Below are 21,582 nucleotides of genomic sequence, written 5' to 3'. Positions count from 1 at the left end.
TTGCCCTGTGCATCACTTCCTTGCGTGAAAACACTGTCAAAGTAATTTGAATGTGTGGAGCTCTGTGAATTCGTTCTTACTCAGGGCCATGGAGCACCAGCCACAGGAAAGAGCAAAAGGGCTTCAGTCATCTGCGTTCCCCCGACCACTTTGGATGGCTCAGAATTGGGCTATAGGAGCAAACTTTCTTTTGAGGTTTACAGTGGCCTCAAAGTTCCTTAAAGAAGGGGAGTTCAGGTAAGGGGCGGGTGTGTGTGTGTGTGTGTCTCTGACCATTGGGTGGGTGTTGTCCATAAATCAGGGGAAACAGGGGTTCCTCTCTTAATCCCAGCTATACCCACAGGACATCCAAGAGCTGGTGCCCAGGAGAGGCTTAAAGCTCCCGTGCCGCCTCCCTTGGGGGGCGAGGTAGGGGCTGCACTTAGGAAGGAACGGCTGGTGTTGGGGCACCTTTTCTGGGGTGCTCCTGGCGACCCGAGCCTGGATCAGAGAGTTCGGACTCGGCTGGCGCCGGGTCCCCTGCCTATCCCAACACCCTTGACCTCGCAGGGCTGGCCTCCTCCGGCCCAGGTTTCCTCCCGCCGCCTCCTCGCGCGCCGCTCTCACCTGGCCTGAGGAAGAAGCCCACGCCTCGTCCTCTGCCAAGAAGCCCTGACCTCCGCCCTGCCGCCCTCCCGCGGAGTCTCCAGGCGACAGCCTGCAGCCCGTGCGCCCGCCCGGCCTGTGTACGAACGTCGCCACGGCAACGCCATTCTGACGGCCGAGCTGGGGAGGGGCGTGGCGTGCGCGGCGCCCGAGGATGAGGGGCAGGTGCGCTGGCAGCACCCGGCCAATTACAGCCCGCTGCAGCGCTGCGAGCCCTCCCCGACCTGCCCCCTAGAGGTCCCCAGCCCCGTTTCCAGGATGGGGAAACAGGCTCAGTGTTCACAGAAGTAGCTCCAAGTCTTACAGCGGGGAAGGAGCAGACTGGAGAATCCTTCCTACTGACCTTAGCTCTAGGCTCGGTGCGTTGAGGAGGGGGTGGTCAGGCGTGGGAGGGTAATGGAGCTGAACCACGAGAAGCCTGGAGGTTGGTCCCCCCCGTCCCACCCGAATCTCTAGTTCTCTCTGTTGTGGAGGAGAAAACAGAGTAAGCTGGGGGACCATCACTTCTGGGGATGGGGGTGGAGATGGGAGATGGGTGCGGTGGAGGGAACACTTCTGAAAGAATGGAAGATTCTCCCACGTGCTAGGGAAGGGGTATTTACAAGCCCACAGCCTTACTGTTCCTGTCCTTCCCTGTCAAAACTCGCGTTTATTCATTCATGTGTTCTTTACTTCTACAAACATCACCTGAGTCCCTACAAGGTCAGACGGTGGCCCCAGTGTTGACCTGGATCAGATCCTTAAGAAATCCCCCCGCACCCCCCATGGGCACGGGGCTGGGGGGATGGAGCGTGTGGAGAAGACATGCAAATGCCAACTATCTCCCCTCACCCCATGTCACCTCTTTTCAGATCAGCCCCTTCTGTCTGGGAGCAGAACAGACCTGCTGACTACCTACAGAATGCCTCATTTCCCTGCCAGGAAATGACTGACAAGGTGCCCCAAGACAAACTCAAAATATTCATCTGAGAAAGATGAAAGATGGCAGACTCCACTCTAGTCAATTAGAAGAAGATATAAGAGAGAAAAATCATGGAAATCGATATGGGATGGAATATATGGTAAAGATGCTCCCACATGCCTAGAGGCTCTTAGAAATGCACATTTCCTGGCACAGACCTCAGAGATTCTGATTAAGCAGCTCTGGAGCATGGTCCAGGAATGAATTTGTTGCATTCTTGCAAATTCCTTGTGCATTTGTTAAAAGCTTGGCAAAACCTCAGGACTTATTCAACCCTGCAGTTGAATGGCAGAGCCCTCCCAGAACTTTTCCCTAGAAATCTCTTCCAGGCCCTCAGTCAGCCTGGAAGGTTCTGCCATTCGACCAGAAAGACCTTAGGAATGTATGAGGAGTGACCACAGAGGCCGGGGCCCTGAGTGGTAACTTCAGAGGAACAGAGAGGGTCAGGCTCAACTCTCCAGGCACATTTCTGCCTCAGGGCCTTTGCAGTTACTGTTTCTTCTCCCTACCAGGCACTTCCCCCAGGGATCTCCTTCAGCTCCTTTAGATTTTTACTCAAGTATCACCCTATTTAAAAGGGTCTTGGAATTCCCTGGCGATCCAGTGTTTAGGACTCGGTGCTTTCACTGCCCGGTTCGATCCCTGGTCAATCCTGCAAGCCCCATGATGCCACCCAAAAAAACAAAACAAAACAAAAAACACCCCCCCAAAAACATGCATAACAAAACAAACACCTCACTCTATTGCTCTTCCCTTCATCTTACCACTCCTCTAACATGCTATTTATTTAGTTTTCTTCTCTTATTTGTTGTCAGTCTCCCCACTCCCAACTCCCCCCTGCCCCCAACTTAAGCTCCATGAGGGCAGGGATTTTTTTCTCTTTTGTTCACTGCTGTATCACCAGTACCTAGAACAGTGCCTGAATGAACGAATGAGTGAATGAACAGGGGCAGCCCTTGCCACCTGCCCACAGCCTTGCCTCCTACTCTTGAGCTGCTGAGCTGAACTGTCCTTACCCCAGGACCTAGGCTTCTGTAGCCTTGGCCCTCCCCAGCCCCACCCCCATCTCCATGCTTGTCTTCAGTCTCATCAACATGAGCACAGAACAGCAACCCTGCTCACTGCCAGCCAGACCCTATGGAGCCCATTCAGGCCAGCCTGGAGCCGGAGCCGCTCATGGCCCCCTGATAGGCTTGGGAGAGCATATGTTGCCATTAGTCCATCTCTCGATGAGGAAATACTAAACGCAGAACAAAGCTGACATTCAGGCTCACTGGAGCAGAAATTGCCAAATCTTGATTGGATCCTGCCGCTCCCCACAGGATGCCACAGTCATCTCAAAGGGTGTGTGAAAGTCTAAAAACCCAGTTCCATGTCATCCACTTAAATTTCAGAAACAGAAACTAAAATACCCCAATAACTCATGCCTTTATCATAGCATGTCCTGGGCTGAGTGAGAGTTGTACTTTGCAATGATAGGGTGATCAAAATACTGCACCTGGGGAATTCCCTGGCGGTCCACTGGTTCGGACTTGGTGCTTTCACTGCCATGGCCCGGGTTCAATCCCTGGTGGGGAAATTAAGATCCCGCAAGCCACACGGCATGGCCAAAAAAAAAAAAAGAGGTTTCTAGCTTATATGGGCTCCTCGGTGATGCCTGTAATCAATCAATCTTATTGAGCTCTGGGTGGCTACCAAGGCTGTACTGTATCTCCATCAACATCAGGATGCTGGTGTCTGAAAGGCCTGGGTCCATGTCCCAGCTTTGTCATTCCCAGCTGTCCTCCTAATACTGGAGCGAGTGATGTTAACTCCGGGCTTTCCACCCGCAGGGCACTGTCCCAGTCCTTCCTGTGGATCATCTCATTTAATCCTCACCATAACCTGGGGCAGTAGGTGTGTATGAAACACCTGGAACAGGGAGCTCTGCAGAGAAATGCTCAAAAATGTCGTGATGGGTATTATTTCTATCACATCACTCCCACTTGAACAGGAAAATAAGGCTCAAGAGACATGGAGGTATGTGACCAAGGTGACACAGCCAGAAAAGGATTTGAATCTAGATGACTGTGATGGGAAGGTATTTTCCCCGGGGACCACAGGTGACAGGTGTCACAGCCACGAGACACCCATGCTCACCACCTGCTTTCCCTCAGCCCTGAACAATCTGGGCTTCTGGCTGTCCTGAAGTTTGGGCAGTGCCTGCAGCAAGAGGGGGAGGGAGCTGAGGCCAAGAGAGCGTAGCTGGAGCTTGCCAGGGACCTCTCCTGCCACCCACTGGGCTTCTTTCCTGCAGGAACTCTGCCCCATAAAATCTCATTGGGCCACAGTTACCTTCCCTGGGCTGTCCTTGACTGGGAGAGCCCATCCACTGTGCCCCCTCCCGAGATCTGCTTGTTGTCCCCTGCATTCCAACAAGAAATGAATGCTGGCCTCCTGCCTGGAAGAGGTAGGGAGCTTGCCCAGCCTTTAAGGGGTAAGAGAGAGCCAGGGAAAGAGCTGGAACAGGAGAAAGGGAGTGTAAAAGAGAGAGAGAGCTCTCGAAGATCAGGAAGTAGCTAAGCTGTTGAGTAGGTGTCAGATGGGAGAGCAAAGGGCCATTGGAGGCTCCACAGTCCATTCATAACCTGACACTATGGGCTAAGGAAATGCAGGTTTTTATACACACACACACACACAGGTTCACAAAAATAAATTCAAACCACAAAATCACAGCTGGTCACTGAGGCCTTCTGCAGCCGTGCTCACCCCCTTCCCCTGTCAGAAAATGAGAAATCACCCAGGTGTTTTCTCAGATAGAGACAAGGCTGGTTGGGACATTCATCTCTTGCAAATCAGAGCTTTGCCGGGGGCTTCCCTGGTGGCGCAGTGGTTGAGAATCTGCCTGCCAATGCAGGGGACGTGGGTTCGAGCCCTTGTCCGGGAGGATCCCACATGCCGCGGAGCATCTAGGCCCGTGAGCCACAACTACTGAGCCTGCGCATCTGGAGCTTGTGCTCTGCAACAAGAGAGGCCGCGATAGTGAGAGGCCTGTGCACCGTGATGAAGAGTGACCCCCGCTTGCCACAACTGGAGAAAGCCCTCGCACAGAAACGAAGACCCAACACAGCCAAAAATAAATAAATTAATTAATTTTAAAAAATTAAAACAAAAACAAAAAACTACTCTCTCAAAAAAAAAACAACAACACAGAAAAAAAGCTTTGCCAGGGAGGTCAGTCTGTATGTTCTGTTTGAAAACTGCAGATGAAGGGTGCTGATCCCACCTCTGATCGGCCTGGTTTCGTTTGTTTGTTTGTTTTATTCTGTCTGTACCTCACTTCTCTCACCTGTAAAATGGAGGTAATAACAGCATTGACTGTAAAGACCAAATGGGTTAATATGTGTGAAGTAGTAAACTGTGCCCGGTACCACACACTCCTTCTGTGAATGTCCGCGTTGCTGTCTGTCTCTTTGCTTGTTTTTGTTGTTTTCTTGATGATGTGGGAGGACAGCACCATCTCAACCCGATCACGGCCATCCTGGGGAGAACTTTGATTTGCATCGTCTCAGTCCCAACCCAGAGCAAACTTGACCTCAGAACACTCGCATATCATCTTGCTTGTTGCCCAGGGACCTTTCTGGGTGTGGGTGTCAGAGGCAGGCTGAGCTCCCCTGATCGCTGCTAGAGGGATTCTGAGAATCCAGCTGGTCTCTGTGGAGTGGCACCTGCACGACAACTCCATAAATTCGACTTGCAGGCATCCAGGCAAATCAACCTCCACTACTTCTTTTTTTGAGATTAACAATGAACCATTATGAATGAGGTGAACCAAACTAGCTAATATTTATTGAGGCTTGTTAGGTACCAGCCACTATGCCATGCACTGTTTTATTTAATTCTTAGCCCAACCCATTTTACAGAGGCGGGCTCAAAAAAGTCAAGTAACTTGCCCAGTTACAAATCTTGTAAGTGATAGGTCCAAGATTCGAACCCTAGCTGTTGGACTCCAGCATATTGTCATTTTTGTAAACTTTTGTTTTCAAAACATAATCTACATCTCGAAAAGAGCACAACTGATAAGTGTACGCTTGAAGAATTTTCACAAAGTGTATGCACCCACCCTAACCAGAACCCAGAACAAGAAGCAGAACATTACCACCCGCCCCCACCCCTCCGAGAAGACTCCCTGTGCTCACTTCTGGTTAGCCCCTCCCGCTTGTCTGACTTCCAATCATAGATTAGTTCTGCTTGTTTTTGAACTTCATGGAAATGGAATCTTACAGATTCCATTTGCTGCCTGGTTTCTTTCACTCAACTATGTGAGGTTCGACCATGTTGTCTGATGTAGCTGTGGTTCATTCATTCTCACTGCTGCATTGCTTTACATTCTGTTATCTATTCCTGCAGAACAAATTATGGCAAACTTAACGGATCCAAAAAACACACACTTATGTCACAGTTTGTGTGGGTCAGGAATCCGGGCACTGCTTAGCTGGGTTCTCTGCTCAAGGTCTCTCCCAGGCTGCAATGAGGGAGGTGGCCAGGGCTGGGGTCTCATCTGAGGCTCAGCTGGGGAAGGACCCTCTTTCCAGTTCATGTGGTGGTTGGCAGGATACAGTTTCCTGAGGGTTGTTAGTTAGTCTGAGGGCCTCACCTCCTTGCTGGCTGTTAGCCAGAGATCCTGCACTGTTTCTTGCCATGTGGGCCTCTCCATAAGGTGGCTTGCTTCATCAAAGCCAGTGAGAGTCCTTAGAGAGAGTCTCCAGGCAAGATGGAAGTTACAATCTTCTGTAACATAATCACAGAAATGACATGCCCATCACCTTTGCAGCATCTACTGATTAGAAATAAGGTACAGTCCTGCCTACTCGCAAGGGGAGGGGACACAGAGGTGTGAACACCAGGGATAATTGGGGGCCGTTGTGTATGCCTTTTGGTCTGCACATGTGCACATATCTCTTGGGTATATATCTAGGAGTAGAATTTCTGGGTCCCACATACGTCCCGCTTTACGAGATTCTGCCAAACATTTTTCCAAAGTGCAGGTAACCTCTACACTCCCTCAGCAGGCTATGAGCTTCCCAGTTAGAGCACATGCTTTCAATACACTCCTCCCCTCTCTCCTTACAGAAGGGGTGTTTGAGCTGGGGCTCTTCGGGACGACAGGTCCTAATTCTGGGCCCATGTCAGAATCACTGAATTCCCGGGCCGCTTCGCCAGACATTCTGATCATTTGAGGGCTCAGATACAAACTGGAAGGTCCACTCCATAAGGCGAGGATCCCTGTACCCTTGGTGCCCGGAGCAGTACCTGGCAGCAGTACCTGGCAGGTACCAGGGAGCTGGCACTCAATAAATGTTTTTTTGATTAAGTGAATGAGTTTAGGAACTATTGTTCAAGAGATGGGCCCCAGGGCGGGTATAAGCTGCTTAAACGGGAAGGAAACTTTGTTGTGACTGAGGCTGTGTTCATTTTTCTGGGAAGAGGGCTCAGAACCTCAACCAGGTATGTCCCCAACAAAGGTTAAAGGCCGCTGTGATTGGCTACTGTCCGGCTTAGGTATTTTATCACATGAAGAAAGAATTGGTCCCGGGGTAGGTGGCATGGGAACTGTGGACAAGGTCCCATGGTCCTTAGAAGTAAAAAGCGAGACAGTGCTTGCCTGGGGTGGCTCATAAACTGAGACCTTGCTTGTTTTGACCTTTGACCCATGGTAACTCTTTTGGTACATCTAGCCACTGCCTGGCCTCTTGGGACCCTCCCTGTGTCTGTCTGTTGAACAGAAAATTCCAGAAGGCCTCGGTGCCCTGAGTTTCCATCAGGGGCAAGCCAACATGAGCCCTAGCTTTTGAAAAACCGCTTTCAATCCATAGAAAGCCTCCCAGTTTATCTGGTTTGAGATGACCTCATCCTTTGTCACCTTCTCTCTTGTTTTCTGGAGGTTGCTCAGCGTCTTGCTGCTCTCTGCATTCTTTTCTCACGTGAACAGTGCACCTATTTTGGGCATTTTGTCGTTGTTGTTTTGGGTCATTCCCATCACACATTTTTTGTATTCCTTTCCAGTCAGATCAACCTCATGCCTCTCTAGACATTTCTTCTCAGGTTTCCTCTGAATCATTTCGTTTGGTCTAAATATGTCCAGTGTTTCCTCCTTCCTCACTGCACTCCACATAGACCCTCTCTTTTCCCCGGAATAACTGTTCTTTTCTTTCGAATCCCTGACCCAAATCCTCATCTTTCACCATGTTATTTGACTTCTCCTAAGAACTGATTGTTTTTTGAAACTTAAGCCTCAAATATCATCCCTTCTAATCTGCGTCTGAATTTGGATCACGGTCAAGAAGCAGGCGAGACAGGAATGTGGCTGGGTAATTAGGATCCTCATCAGAAGGGCTGAGTGTTCATCGGGGGGGTCAGAGGGGCCTGGGGATGGAGGGAGAGGTATCTTCTTCTGCCTCGGGTAGGGCTTAGGGTGGGGTTGTCAGGAAAGCGCTAAGAAAAAAGGACCCATTTGACTTGAGTTCTGAAGGAAGAGTAGGATTTCCGGAGGTAGAGCAGGGAGAGCAGAGGATAGTCCAGGGAAGGAGCAGTGGGAATGGAGGCTAGAAGATGAGTCATCAGAGACGCTAGGGACAGGAGTACAGAAGGAGAGGGCTGGCCAGGTGCTGAGACCGCACACTGAAGGTCCATGGTCAGCCTTCAGATATGTTTGTCTGGCTTTCCCAACGTGTTAAAAGACTTTTAATTAGTTGCTGAAGGAATAGGCCTCTTTCTGTGGAGTGACAGAGAAACCTATTCAAATTGGCTTCAGCATGAATGCAAATTCACTGGTTACCAAAAATGAAAATTCTAGAGGGAACCTCTGGGTTCAGGCTCAGATGATTTCATGAGGCCTTGGCCTCTCTCCAGCTCTCAGGGATTCTTTGTACCATGTGGACCCAACCTTAGACAGAATCTCTGTATAATGGTCACAAAAAGGCGGCCGTAGCTCCAACCCTTACATCTTCTCAGCTTTAAATTCCATAGGGAAGTATAGGAGTCTTTTTCCTAAGCTTCCCCCAATGGCCTCACTGCTTCTCATTTTCTCTGGGTGGGTCACAAGCCCATTGCTGAGCCAATTATTGTGGCCCAGGAGACTGCTCTGATTGGCTGAGCTTGAGCCAACATGCCCATCCCTGCAGCCAGAGGTGGAATCAACAGCGTCTCTGAGAAACTGGACTGAGACTAGGAGAAAGGTGTTGTCCCCAAAGGAGGATCATAACGCCATAATATTTTAGAAGAGGTGAATTGTTATTAGGTGACGAAAACCAGATGTCTACCACAGTAGCCAACATGTACAGATCATTAACATCTGGATTTATGCCTTTTTTTGCGAAAATGGGAATATCTGGCAATACCTGGACTCTCTTCTTGTATATAGATCATCAATCTGCTGGGGATGAGTAGAGGCTCCCTCTTTAGATACAGCCTATGTTCTGCCTGCCCAATGCACTGCTCATATTTCCTCTCTGGCTCCTGGAAGCACTTGAATTTTTATTGCCAGCATAATTTGATTCTGTAAAGAAATCTGTTTTTCCCACCAGAATGGAAGAGCCAAATGTACAGGGGTCAAATAGCTCTCCTGGGCTCCCACAAACTCCTGAGGACAAATGCCTGGCCATTTTTAATAGTCTCATTCCTTGCTCATTTTAAAAGCCTTCTTTAAAAAAAATATTGAATACATAGTGATTTTAGAATCTGTTATCTGATAATTCCAACATCTGAAGTCTTTGGGTGGGAGTGGCAGAGGGGTGGTGTCTCAATGTCTTGTTTGTTGTTTCTGCTTACTCTGGCTCATACTGACTTATTGCTTGGATGTTTAGTAATTTGACTGTGATCTCATTCTTGATTGAACTTAATCTGTGGGAATCCTGAGGGGTCTGATTCCTGGCTGCTTTGCTCTCGGAAGTCTTTTTTGTTTGTTTCAGCTGGATGCCGGGGATGCTAATAACCTCTGAACACTGACATTTATTTCCTCAACTTGGAGTTTTCCCACTGAATACATGGAGTATAAACTTGAGCCCCAGACCCACGTGGTTACAAACCTTCAGGGTGATCATCATCATCATCAGTATTGTGGCCATTATTAGCTTTCCCCTCCAGAGCCACATTGAAAACTACAGGTTTTCATAGGCTCTCCTTTCTGAAAGTCCAGAAAAAAAATTTTTTTAAGCCCTCCTCTTGCCAGGGTGTGGAGCATCTTTGAGGGTGCCAGCTTAATACAGGCATCTTAGACTTGGTTAGCTCATCTTGCAAAGGCCCAAGGCTTAATCTCCCTTTTCCTGCACTTACTAAAGGCAAATGGCTTCCTCATTTGCTTATGCTTTGGTTGTAGCTCACTCTGTTTGTGTGTGTGTCTGTATGTTCCTTTGAGATTGCCTACATAAAAATTGTTTTTTATTCTGGGATTTTGGAAACACACACGAAACTAGAGAAGCCTGCGATTAACTCCATGTATTCATCATCCAGCTTCAACATTTTCCCAGTGTTCTCTCATTCTTTTTTCTCCCTTTTTGAGTTTTTTTCTAGGTTAATTTAAAGCAAGTTGTGTCATTTCACCCATAAAGACATCCTAACTGAAAGGACTTTTTTTTCCTTTATATTATCCCTGCCTTGACATGATCACAGCTAAAAATACTTATAATCATTCCTGAATATCATCTAATATTCAGTCCATGCTCACATTTCCTTGATTCTCTCAGAGATATCTTTTTTACTTTTATCTTTGTTAGAATCAGGATCCAGACAAGGTCCACACATTACACTTGGTTGTTATGTCTCTGAAATGTCTTTAATTCTGTAACAGCAACTCCCCGCCCCTGACCTTTTTTATCCCCCAGCCACTGATTTGTTGGAGAAACTGGGTCTTTTGTCCTGGAGAACATTCACATCCTGGATTTGGCTGATCACTTCTTCTTGGTTTCAGTTAACTTGTTCCTCTTTTCCCCATGTTTCCTGTAAACAAATAGTTAGATCTAGAGGTCTGAGGAGATCAAAGTCTTTTTGTTGTCCAGACGCCTTCATAGGCGGTACTGTGTGATCCATCCTGCATCACACAGTGAGCACATAATGTCTGGTCATCCTGTTTTTAACGATATTGAGATTGAATGGTAGGTCCAGTGCTAACAGACTGAGCCATCCATTACAAAGTCCCCAACGGCTTTTTTTCCCCCAATAATTAACATTTTTAATTATTCATTATGGTAAAATATACATAATATAACATTTACCATCTTAACCATTTAAAAATATACAGTTCGGGCTTCCCTGGTGGCACAGTGGTTGAGAGTCCGCTTGCCGATGCAGGGGACGCGTGTTCGTGCCCCGGTCCGGGAAGATGCCACATGCCACAGAGCGGCTGGGCCCGTGAGACATGGCCGCTGAGCCTGCGCGTCCAGAGCCTGTGCTCCACAATGGGAGAGGCCACAACAGTGAGAGGCCTGCGTACCGCAAAAACAAACAAACAAAACACACAAGTGGCACAGAGGAAGCCAGAATCTTGAGAATACCTGGGCCCAAGGAAATCTTGGAAGATAGTGAGTTAAAGAGAATAGTGAGGATAATGACGATGGTAGGAGAGCATGTTTGCTTTGTGGGCCTATGTACTAAGGGTTTTGTATACAAGCTCCCATTGGGAAGGCTACGAGCTAGGTGCCATTTTTATTCTCATCTTAAAGAAGAGGGATCTGAGCTAATTAAGCAGAGGGAAGGTTAGGGGCTTTTCCTGGCTGAGACCACAAGACAAAGCGGTGGTCACGCGTCCTAGCCAGGACTTGATTGGCTGGAGATTTGATTGGCAGGAGAGCTGAGCGGCTTCTCCTGCCAGAAGCAGCCGGTGCCCTTCAGCCTTTCTTCCACTTCAAGCCCTGAGAAAGGGCTTGCGTGCTTCCCAAGTGGCAACTTCTGTGCATTTAAAAATTTCCTCTTGAAAATCCCAGCCTTAGCCCATTCACAAAAGGTATCTGGGTCCTTTCTTGGCCGTGGCCTAGTCGTATTCACCAAAGAGAAGAGCGCGTCCCATAAGAGCTGGCGGCTTTGGGAGGACCGGGGAAGGCGTCAGCTGGCAGGAAGCTCCCTGAAAGAAATAGAGGAATCCCCACCCATCCATGAGCTGCCTATTCTTCACCCTTAGAAACGGGGCTTGTGATATGCCAGGCACTGCAGGCATTTTGCCATTTAACTCTCCTGCTGCCCCACGGAGTAGGCCCCTTGCTAACAGTTTTGGTTGCTTTTGTTGAGGAACCTGGGATACAGAGGTCAAGCCACTTACTCAGGGTCATTCGGGGCAGTGGTGGGGCTTGACCCCTATTTGTTTGACTCCAAATCTGGCCTCTGAACTCTGAGAGACACTGCCGGCTTCTCGAGTGATGTGGGAAGTGGATTCGAGTGAGCACGGCCTGGGCAGCGGTTCCCGTCCCTCTGCCACATGGACAGAGCCACAGACCCAGTTCGCTGTGAAGGCCCAGCATCTTATACCAAGTCTCATTTTCACAGCCAGAGATATTAGTGTGGAAATAGGACTTTTGATTCTTGAAAGGTCTGCTTGGTGAAGAGATGGTCAAACATTTAAACTACAAACTCCATTTTTTGGGGGGGGGGCAATTCTGAAGCTTAAGATGTGTAATTTCATCTCAGTGCTTCAACCTTGCCACCTCTGTGAACGGGTGAAGAGTTTCAAAGTTTCATACAGGAGGCTAAAAAACTAAGGCTCCTTGTGAAAATACTAAGTGTAAAACTTAGGAAAGAGGAATTCTACTTTCCGTTCTTTTCTGCTTAAAGACAACGAAGATATACTCCCTGGAAGGAACGGATGCCAAGACAGATGTATACAAGTGCCCTTTAGGATCCAGCAAAACTTTCAAATGTATTATTGTTTTCTTCCCGACAAACAGGGATTTCTGACGACATATTAACAACAAGCATGAAATGCAAACCTGAGTCCTGGAGTGAAACCCCCAGGAGCAATGGTGCGATGTATCCAAGGGGGCCACCCTGGTAAGGGAGACACAGAAGGAGGGGGTGTGGAAAAGTGAACATGGGCGGGGGAGGGCAGCAGGTGGGGAGGGAATCCTGTTTCTGCCACTTAGTAGCCAGGGAACGGTACCCTCTGTCAACTCACCTTTCCCCTCTCTCTAAGGGGCTGACACTTGCCAGCATCCCTTGCGGGTTGATGGGAGAGATGAAGCATGTGCGGTGTGGAGCAGGTGCCTGTCCCTTGGTAAGTCTTTCCCCCAGTTGTGAACTCCACGAATTTGAAAGCTTCTAGCTGTAGCTCTTCTGGGGACCCTGACACAGGTTCAGCTTGGCCATTTCAGACCCTTCTCTGCTGAGGGATGTCCAGCGCCAAACAGGCTGGCATGTCCCTTGCGTTGTGTGTGAATGATGCAGCCCAGGAATAATGCATGTGAAACCTCATTATGTAAATCCTCAGGTTTTCAGTACATGACAATGGCTTTTTTGGGGCCCTTCTCTGTCCCATTCTGTGGTCTGGTGTCTCTGCTTTGGGACCTAGTCTGCCAAGCCCTGGGGGCGTGGGTGGGCACCTTGGGGAGGGGTGAGCTCTCCAGAGGGCACATCAAAGGGAAAGTCACAACTCTGTCACTGGCCCAGCTCTCCCTGGCATTGCTTGGTGTGAAAGGAAACTGTCCTCTGCCTGAGGCAGCCCCATGTCACACACAGACTAAGGCCTGTGATGTTTAATTCAGAGCAGTGAGCACTGGAAACACTGCATCCAGGCTCCCTCAGAGCAGGACAGCCACTTTTCATTTCTGGGGCTCTAAGCCAGAGAGCCTGCTGTCTGGAAACCTATTGCCTGGAAGGTTCGCAGGATGGAGGGCAGGCTTCTGCAAAGAACTATCTGACCATCACCTCCTGGTTGAGGAGAAGGGCACCCTTCTATGACCTTGGCCTCCTTAGAGCTCATGCAGGCAACAAACACACACATACAAATACACACACATGCCAACCCACAGCACATACTCACATGTACACACATACACGCAAGCATGCGTGTACAAATACACAGCCCCAAGTCAGAAAGACTGGCGTACTATTCTGGCTACTCAGAAGAGGAAACCCAAATCTTTATTCTCAGAGAGCTTATTCCTCGGTGTATCCCTGGCACCTGGCAGAACAATGAAAATCAGAAGCGCCGCCTTTAAAAACACTCGGGCTGTTCACTCAACTAATTGTGGTCATCTTTTCAGGAGGCAGGGAAGTCAGATCATGATGCTGGACACCCTTAAGCTCAGTACAGTGCTGTGTGTCAATTATGTCTCAATAAAACTGGTAGAAAAAAGAGTTATCTGGATAGAAAGAACAAGATAAAATACACGAATTATCAAAAGTTAAAAAAATACAGACGAGCTAGACTATGAGTCTCAGAAAGCACTGTTCACAACAGCCAGGACATGGAAGCAGCCTAAATGTCGATGGAGGAGTGGATAAAGAAGATGTGGTACAAATATACAGTGGAATACTACTCAGCCATAAAAAAGAATGAAGTAATGCCATTTGCAGCAACATGGATGGACCTAGAGACTATCATACGATGTGAAGTAAGTCAGACAAAGACAAGTATCATATGATATCACTTATATGTGGAATCTAAAAAAAATGATACAAATGTGCTTATTTATAAAACAGAAACAGACTCACAGACTTTGAAAACAAACTTATGGTTACCAAAGTGGAAATGTGGTGGGGAGGGATAAATTAGGAGTTTGGGATTAACATATACACACTATTATATATAAAATATGTAATCAACAAGGACCTACTGTATAGCACAGGGAACTCTACTCAATATTCTGTAATAACTTATATGGGAAAAGAATCTGAAAAAGAATAGATATATGTGTATGTATAACTGAATCACTTTGCTGTACACCTGAAACTAACACAACACTGTAAATCAACTATACTCCAATATAAAATAAAAATTAACTTAAAAAAAAAGAAAGTTTAAAAAAATAGAGGCAAGCTAGACTATGAGTCTCAGAGAGGTTAAGCTGACATATATATATAGAATCTAAAAAAAAAAAAATGTTCTGATGAACCTAGGGGCAGGCCAGGAATAAAGACACAGATGTAGAGAATGGACTTGAGGACATGGGGAGGGGGAAGGGTAAGCTGGGACGAAGTGAGAGAGTGGCATGGACATATATACACTACCAAATGTAAAACAGATAGCTAGTGGGAAGCAGCCGCATGGCACAGGGAGAACAGCTCAGTGCTTTGCGACCATCTAGAGGGGTGGGATAAGGAGGGTGTGAGGGAGACACAAGAGGGAGGGATGTGAGGATATACGTATGCATATAGCTGATTCACTTTGTTATACAGCAGAAACGAACACCACACTGTAAAGCAATTATACTCCAATAAAGATGTTAAAAAAAAAAGCTGCCTGAAGCCACACAGTAAATGGCAGAACAAGAGTCTAAACCTAAGTCTGCCTAACGCTAAAGCTATTCTGCCACCTTCCTTTGCAATGAGCGAATGCATTCTGTGCTGCCTGGATCCCACTGGGACCTCAGTTGGCTGTTTCTAAAGGGAGCTGAGGGGCAGCCTCAGAGGCTCTGCTCCGAGCAGGGACCTCTCACCTTCTGCTGCCTGATCGCCCTGGTGACCCTCTTCTCCTGGTGCAGCCGCTCTTCCATGTGCGCCAGGGCCTCCTTCAGCGGCGCCTTTTCTTCGGCCTCTCTGAAGATGTCCTTCAGCTTTGCCACCTGTGACTGGTACATCTGAACCGACACTTTGCTCTGCCTGAGCACACAGGAGAGACAAAGTCTCTTTTCTCCTCAGCTTTCTCACTCACCACCAATGCTCCCGACCTGGGAGATCCTCAGAACACTTCCATATATGCTTGGCTTCGCGGTTTCCTTAGAAGTTGGGGGAAGGCTGAAGATGTGGGGACTAGAGGGCAGAATAAATAGCCCATTGGCTGTGGATGTGCAGCATGAAGGGGGCACAGGTTATGCTACCAGCCCCTCCCAATTTTCCAGAGAGGGTGGGGGAACGGATACCACTGAAAATAGGATGGAATTACGAAAAGCACACACATGGTGAAACATCAGACACATTTATAAAAGGTGCACCTTATTCCTTAACAGTAGGGTACTTTAACTGCTGCTTTCTTGCCCAGAGACTTGGGTCCATCAGGCCCTGAGTCACCATCCCGCCTCCCCACTCCACACCCAGGCCTCTGTCCTCTTGTCCTGGTCCCTACGGGTCTGCAGCTGCACCGAGGTTTAGCCTGGAGAATGGAGGCCTGGGCCTTTTGCCGGGGACACGGGCCATACTTGAGCTGTTCAATGTCCTTCTCGTATCGTCTCAAAAGCTCCTCTTTCCTCTGCAGCTGGTTCTTGAGTAGGGTGATCTTATCAAACACCAGGTACAGGTCTCTTTGTCGAAGCTGGTGGACTCTCTCCCTCTCTTTTGGGGAGAGGTGTTTCATGGACACGTGACCTGACATATCTTTGATGTTCAGCATAGTCCCGAGGGTTTTGCTCATATCCAAGTACTACGAGAAAGCGTTTCACAGGTAAGAGGCCTGGCCCAAGACCGCTGGTGGCCCCTTTGAGGAGGCAAACTTCTAATTCTGTTTCATTATTTTCTGCAGTTGCAGAGAAGAAACACATGCTTTGCAAATGAGTGCATTTGGGGCTTTTAGTAGGACTTTCATTTTCCCCCGCATCCATTTACACTATGCCTTTTTGAGAATTGGGGGGAAGTGGGGAGGGGGAATGACAACAGACATAAACATTCATTCTTACTACCCAGTCTTGCAAGGAATTGGGCTCTGCAATTTCCAGCCCATGCTGGGATAGGAGATGGGTCTCGTGGAGCTACTGTAACAACTAAAATGTATGTGGAGCTGATGTTTAAACTACCTGCAGGGCACGCAGGTTTGGACAGGAGGGGACTGATGCTGGGTATACCTACCAGCTTTTCACTAAGATCTAAAGCGTCAGCCACATCCATTTTCCTTAACTTCTCAGAGACCATGATGGACCCTGGGCTGGAAAGGCCATTTTGAGGCTGAAATAAAACAAAAGAAAAAAACTCACTTGGCATTCCATTATGATTTTCTACATCCAGAAGAATAACCCAAAGAATAATGCAAGAACTGGAAAAAATAATTTGAGAGAGTTGATTTTTTATATCATCTTTATTGGAGTATAATTGCTATACAATGGTGTATGTTCGTTTCTGCTGTATCAAAAAGTGAATCACCTATACGTATCCATATATCCCCATATCCCCTGCCTCTTGCGTCTCCCTCCCACCCTCCCTATCCCACCCCTCTAGGTAGACACACAGCACCGACCTGCTCTCCCTGTGTGATGCAGCTGCTTCCCACGAGCTATCTATTTTACCTTTGGTAGCGTGTGTGTGTATATATGTCCATGCCAAGAGAGTTGGTTTTAAATCCATTCTGACTCTGTGAACTGCTTTCTATATGACTGTGTTCCTACCCCTTCAGAGCACGACTGCCTTTGAAATGATGCATCACTTGTGCCGTTCTTTGGCCACCGTCTCGTCTGTCTTCCCTTTAGGCCAGTGGTTCTCAACCGGGGGTGACTCTGTCCACCCTACCCCCTCCAGGACATTTAGCAATGCCTGGGCACATTTGTGGTTGTCATAATTGCTGCTGGCGTCTAGTGGGTAGAGGACAAGGATGCTGCTAAACACCCCACGATGCATAGGGCAGTCTCCCAAACAAAGAGTTACCTGGCTCAAAAAATCAGTACCGCTGATGTTGAGAAGACAAGCTCCAGAAAAATGGGGACCATGTGGCTTTTGCTCACTATCTCCCTCCTTGTGCCCAGCATGGCACCTGGCAACGAGTGGTGCATAGTGGGCATGTTTGTTGAATGAACGAATGAAGGTTAAGTGGAAAATAGCCTCCCTCCTTTTTATTAAAGGAATCTCATTTCTGTGCAGCAGAAACCATACCCTCACAAAATTTGGCCCAACCTTCTCCTAGTTCTGGAACCTGGTGGGTGGGCATCCCTTCAGAACCTTTCCAGAGACAATGCAGATAGTGTTTGCAGCTGCATCTCCCTAAGACCCCAACCAGCCAGCTGGCTGTTGGAAGCCCAACTGACTGCATGGAAAGGCCACCAGACTGAATAGGGGACCTGATCTGAACGACCACAAATAACCATAATAAGACTCCTTAAAAAATAAATTGGCTTTTAATGCTTGCCATGAGCATCTCTTAGCCCTAGCATTTGTTGGCACTACCCTGAAAACCTCTGAGATTTTAAAAAAAACAACTACAAAAATATAAAGGCCCCCAAGTGACTGTGATAGACAAGAGTGGACATATTTGTCTATGTATCTATGGAGATGAGAATAAAAGAGGGTATCTGAAGATGACAATAAACCGGGCAGATCTGCTGCAAAAAGAACCTGAGATGCTGCTCAGTGTCTTCAGCTACCCTGAGCTGCATCCTCTGTACCTCTCCAGACGCCCCCTCTTTTCCTGAGGGGAGGGTCACTAAGGAAGAGCCTGGGCTACAGGATCCAAGCACGCAGTCCCCACCCGGTCTCTGCAGGCTAGCAGACACACCACCAGGGACACACCCCTGGTGTGTCTTCAATCATTATTCTGTGACCTTGGGTGAGGTACTTGACCTCCTGAAGCCTTAATTTTTCTTATCTGTTAAATGGGGACAATAATAGTAACTATGACACAAGGCTGCTACGATGGTTCAATGACATAAGGCATGGAGCCGGCTGAGCTCAACGCCTGGCACACAGTAAGCAGTTCACAGATGTCAGCTATTCTTCCTCCTGCTCTTTCCTTTAATTACTGCCAACCTTGGAGGATTGAGAGTTAGGAGGTTTCCTGCTCTGTGGTGTCAGTGGTGGGATGAGGGCTTGTTGCCAAGGGGAAGGTCAATCTTGGAAGCAGGACCATCAGGACATGAGATCCAGCTGAGCTCCCCACCTGGAGATGGGCCCTCCACTCCCAGCCTCAGAGAAGGAAGGTTCGATTTTATCAGGAAAACCAACACATTTCTGAAGACTCACATCTCTAGACGTGTGGGCAAATGTCTAGAAAAATTGTAGGAGAAAATGCTGGTACAGAGAGGATGGCTTTATTATGTTTTCCAAAAGCTGGTTTAGACCAGCTGCCGCAGCAAGCCACGCTGATCAGAGCTGTCCATTGTCATGTGTCAATCAAACACCCGATCAAACATCCATTTAGGATACAGGGCACCTTCAACCTAACAATCAAATTACTTCTGAAAATCCTGGAAAACACAAACTATGCTCCCTAAGAAAGGAAGGTTTTCTTGGATAATACTCTTTAAAAACTGTTTGACAATAATAACTATCATCTATTAAAGTGCTCGCTATGAGCTAGGCACTGGGATAAGCACTTTACATAATGATCTCCTTTAATTTTTCCATCATCATTTTACAGCTGGGAAATTGAAGTCCCAGAAAGGTTAGGAGGCTGCCCAAGGTCACAGAGCTTGCAGAGCTGGGATTAGGACACAGGTCTCTGATTCTAGAACTTGTGTCTTCTTAATCATCATGGCTCCCTTCTGCTGCCCTTTATGTGTTCATGTTTTTCAGTTTATAGCAAAAAGCAAATGTTAGGCAAGCTCATGGCATAATGTTGTACATTAGCTTGTTGAATCTTTTCTGCAGAATACAACATGTGATGTGAAAAGGAGGGCCCAGAGATTGTCCGGGCCAGCATCAGTGCAATGTTATATCATGCTGTACACGATGGGAAGCCGCCTTTCTATTCAAACATTGGATCACTGGTACGGCCAGGCACCAACCAGTCCATACAGGTGTTAGCCCATCAGGGAGGACCTGGCCTCGAACCAATGATGTATACAGTGGTGCCAGGGCACACGGCTCGTGTCTGTCCTCATGCCCACCCTCCCCACGTGTCAGTCAATGCAGAGACAAAGTTTCTTTGGTTACCGTTCGGATCTCTACTCTTGAAAAAGTTGGCAAGTCAGGTTTTGCATCCAATATTTTCCGAACATTTTTTTCCATCCCGAGGGTCTTTAAGTCTAGAAATGATTCATCCATGTGGTCCTTGTGATCTATAAAAGAAATAATTTACACTCAAAAGAAAGGCTCAGGAAGAAGTTACTGCATGTAAAAGTCACAGCTGCTATTTACTGGACACTTACCACAGGCCAGTACTAATTAGCTCACCATCCTCCCTTGGCAGGTGAGGCATCGAGGCCCAGAGAGGTGAAATGACTTGTCCAAGGCCACACAGCTCATATGAGGCTGCAGCCTCCCAGGGCGGGGGCACTGAGGGGGAACCTTCGGCCACAGGTGTGAGGATGGACTTGAACCCAGGCTTCTGTGTCCTAGCCCAGGGCTCCACCCAGCAGCAAGCTTGGTTTCTTGAAAGCCCTATTCCCTCTAAACAGGGTATTTATCCTGGGAAGTTCCCCAAGGTTGGTCCTTGCACAGCATGCGTCTATGAAAAAGTTTCCACTGGGCCACAGTGAAATAAGAAAAAGAAGGACAAGGTTCTGAGTTTTTCATGAAATCCTGTTTATTTAATATCAAGGCCTGCTCTTGACTCTGAGCTCATGCCTACACATCTATTTTTTTTCCTGCCCATCTTTTTTTTATAACTATGTTTTTTTAGTTATGAAATGATGGGGATAGAAGATGGTGGTCCTGGCAAATTGGTTAGTCCCTAAAGTGAACCCTCAAGTCTGGGGCCCATGGTTCTCAGCACAGAGGGATGACTAAGCAGGAGGAAACTTACTTGACAAGCTGGCCTTCTCAAGTTCTTTAATTCGCGCACGAAGCTCAGATAAGGCCTTTTTCTGACACTGAATGACTTCCTCATGTCGGGACCCTTTGCACTTGGCTCCTAGATCACTGAAGGACTGCTCCTGTGGCCAGAATGGTGAGGACAGCAGCTTTATCAGTGATCACAATCTCACTCTCTTGTATTTGAAGAAACATGAACAAATCATGGATTAGCAGAAACCCTGTCACTTACTTAGTACCTTGGAAAATATCATTACAGGGCTTCAGCAGAGAAGGAATTTAAAAATTTCATTTCGAATACAAAGTCACATCTAGGAAGATTTCCAACTTTCCTACCTACTTAGCATCATTATAAATAAGAGATCCCCGCTATGTTCCCTCCCCATGTTTTATTTCTTTTTTTCTTCTAATGTTCTTCTAAGCTTGGGTTTCCACTTGTTGTCATTCTGGTCTCATCTCTGAACAATCACATCAAATTTGCTCCTGGAGGGGCTTTTTTTTTTTGCCTGCACCATGAGGCATGCGGGATCTTAGTTCCCTGACCGGGGATCGAAACCGCGCCCCCTGCAGCGGAAGCACAGAGTCTTAATAACTGGAACACCAGGGAAGTCCCTGGAGGGGCTTTTATTTATTTATTTTTTTTCTGCGTTACGTGGGCCTCTCACTCTTGTGGCCTTTCCGGTTGCGGAGCACAGGCTCCGGACACGCAACTCAGTGGCCATGGCTCACAGGCCCAGCTGCTCCGCGGCATGTGGGATCCTCCCGGACCGAGGCATGAACCGGTGTCCCCTGCATCGGCAGGCAGACTCTCAACGCACTGCGCCACCAGGGAAGCCCCAGGTGGTTCTTATCGGCCAACTTGGGGAAAACCTTCTTCTCAGACTTTGTGGCTGAAAATGTAGTCTGCAGAGCTGTGCTATCGGTACCAGCTGGGAGCTGTTCAGAAATGCAGAATCCCAGGCTCCCCCCACCCGAGACCTGCTGAGTCACAATCTGCATTTCAACAACATCCCCATATGATCCGTGGACACCTTTGAGTTGAGAGGTGCCACTGTAAAGTATCCTCTAATTGGCTGGTTTCTGGAAAAGTAAGTAGCAGTTTTGGCCATGTGTTTCCCCTGATATGCATGAAGAGAAAGACTGAAATACTATTGGTTGGTCTTGCACACACTTAGACACAAACC

At 47.8% G+C, this 21,582-nt stretch overlaps 2 protein-coding genes across 2 annotated transcripts in view; one reads left to right on the top strand and one right to left on the bottom strand.

Annotated features, from left to right (window-relative positions):
• LOC309808830 (forkhead-associated domain-containing protein 1-like) overlaps nt 1-21,582 on the top strand; it is a gene marked incomplete at both ends in the record, with an annotated part of 1,104,685 nt that overhangs the window by 103,574 nt on the left and 979,529 nt on the right. The gene's annotated exons all lie outside the window — the stretch shown is intronic.
• The window catches only part of LOC309808007 (forkhead-associated domain-containing protein 1-like), a gene marked incomplete at both ends in the record, with an annotated part of 79,263 nt that continues 72,876 nt past the window's right edge, over nt 15,196-21,582 (bottom strand). Inside the window, 5 exons of the mRNA XM_082628016.1 lie at nt 15,196-15,391; nt 15,928-16,148; nt 16,571-16,666; nt 19,580-19,704; nt 20,391-20,514. Coding sequence (XP_082484142.1) covers nt 15,196-15,391; nt 15,928-16,148; nt 16,571-16,666; nt 19,580-19,704; nt 20,391-20,514 — 762 coding nt within the window. The remainder of the gene's footprint in view (nt 15,392-15,927; nt 16,149-16,570; nt 16,667-19,579; nt 19,705-20,390; nt 20,515-21,582) is intronic.

This window comes from Mesoplodon mirus, assembly GCF_964341445.2.
Source record: "Mesoplodon mirus genome assembly, chromosome: 7".
Lineage (NCBI taxonomy): Eukaryota > Metazoa > Chordata > Mammalia > Artiodactyla > Ziphiidae > Mesoplodon > Mesoplodon mirus.
The sequence above is the reverse complement of the archived record's forward strand: the minus strand, read 5'-3'. Positions and strand labels throughout refer to the sequence as shown.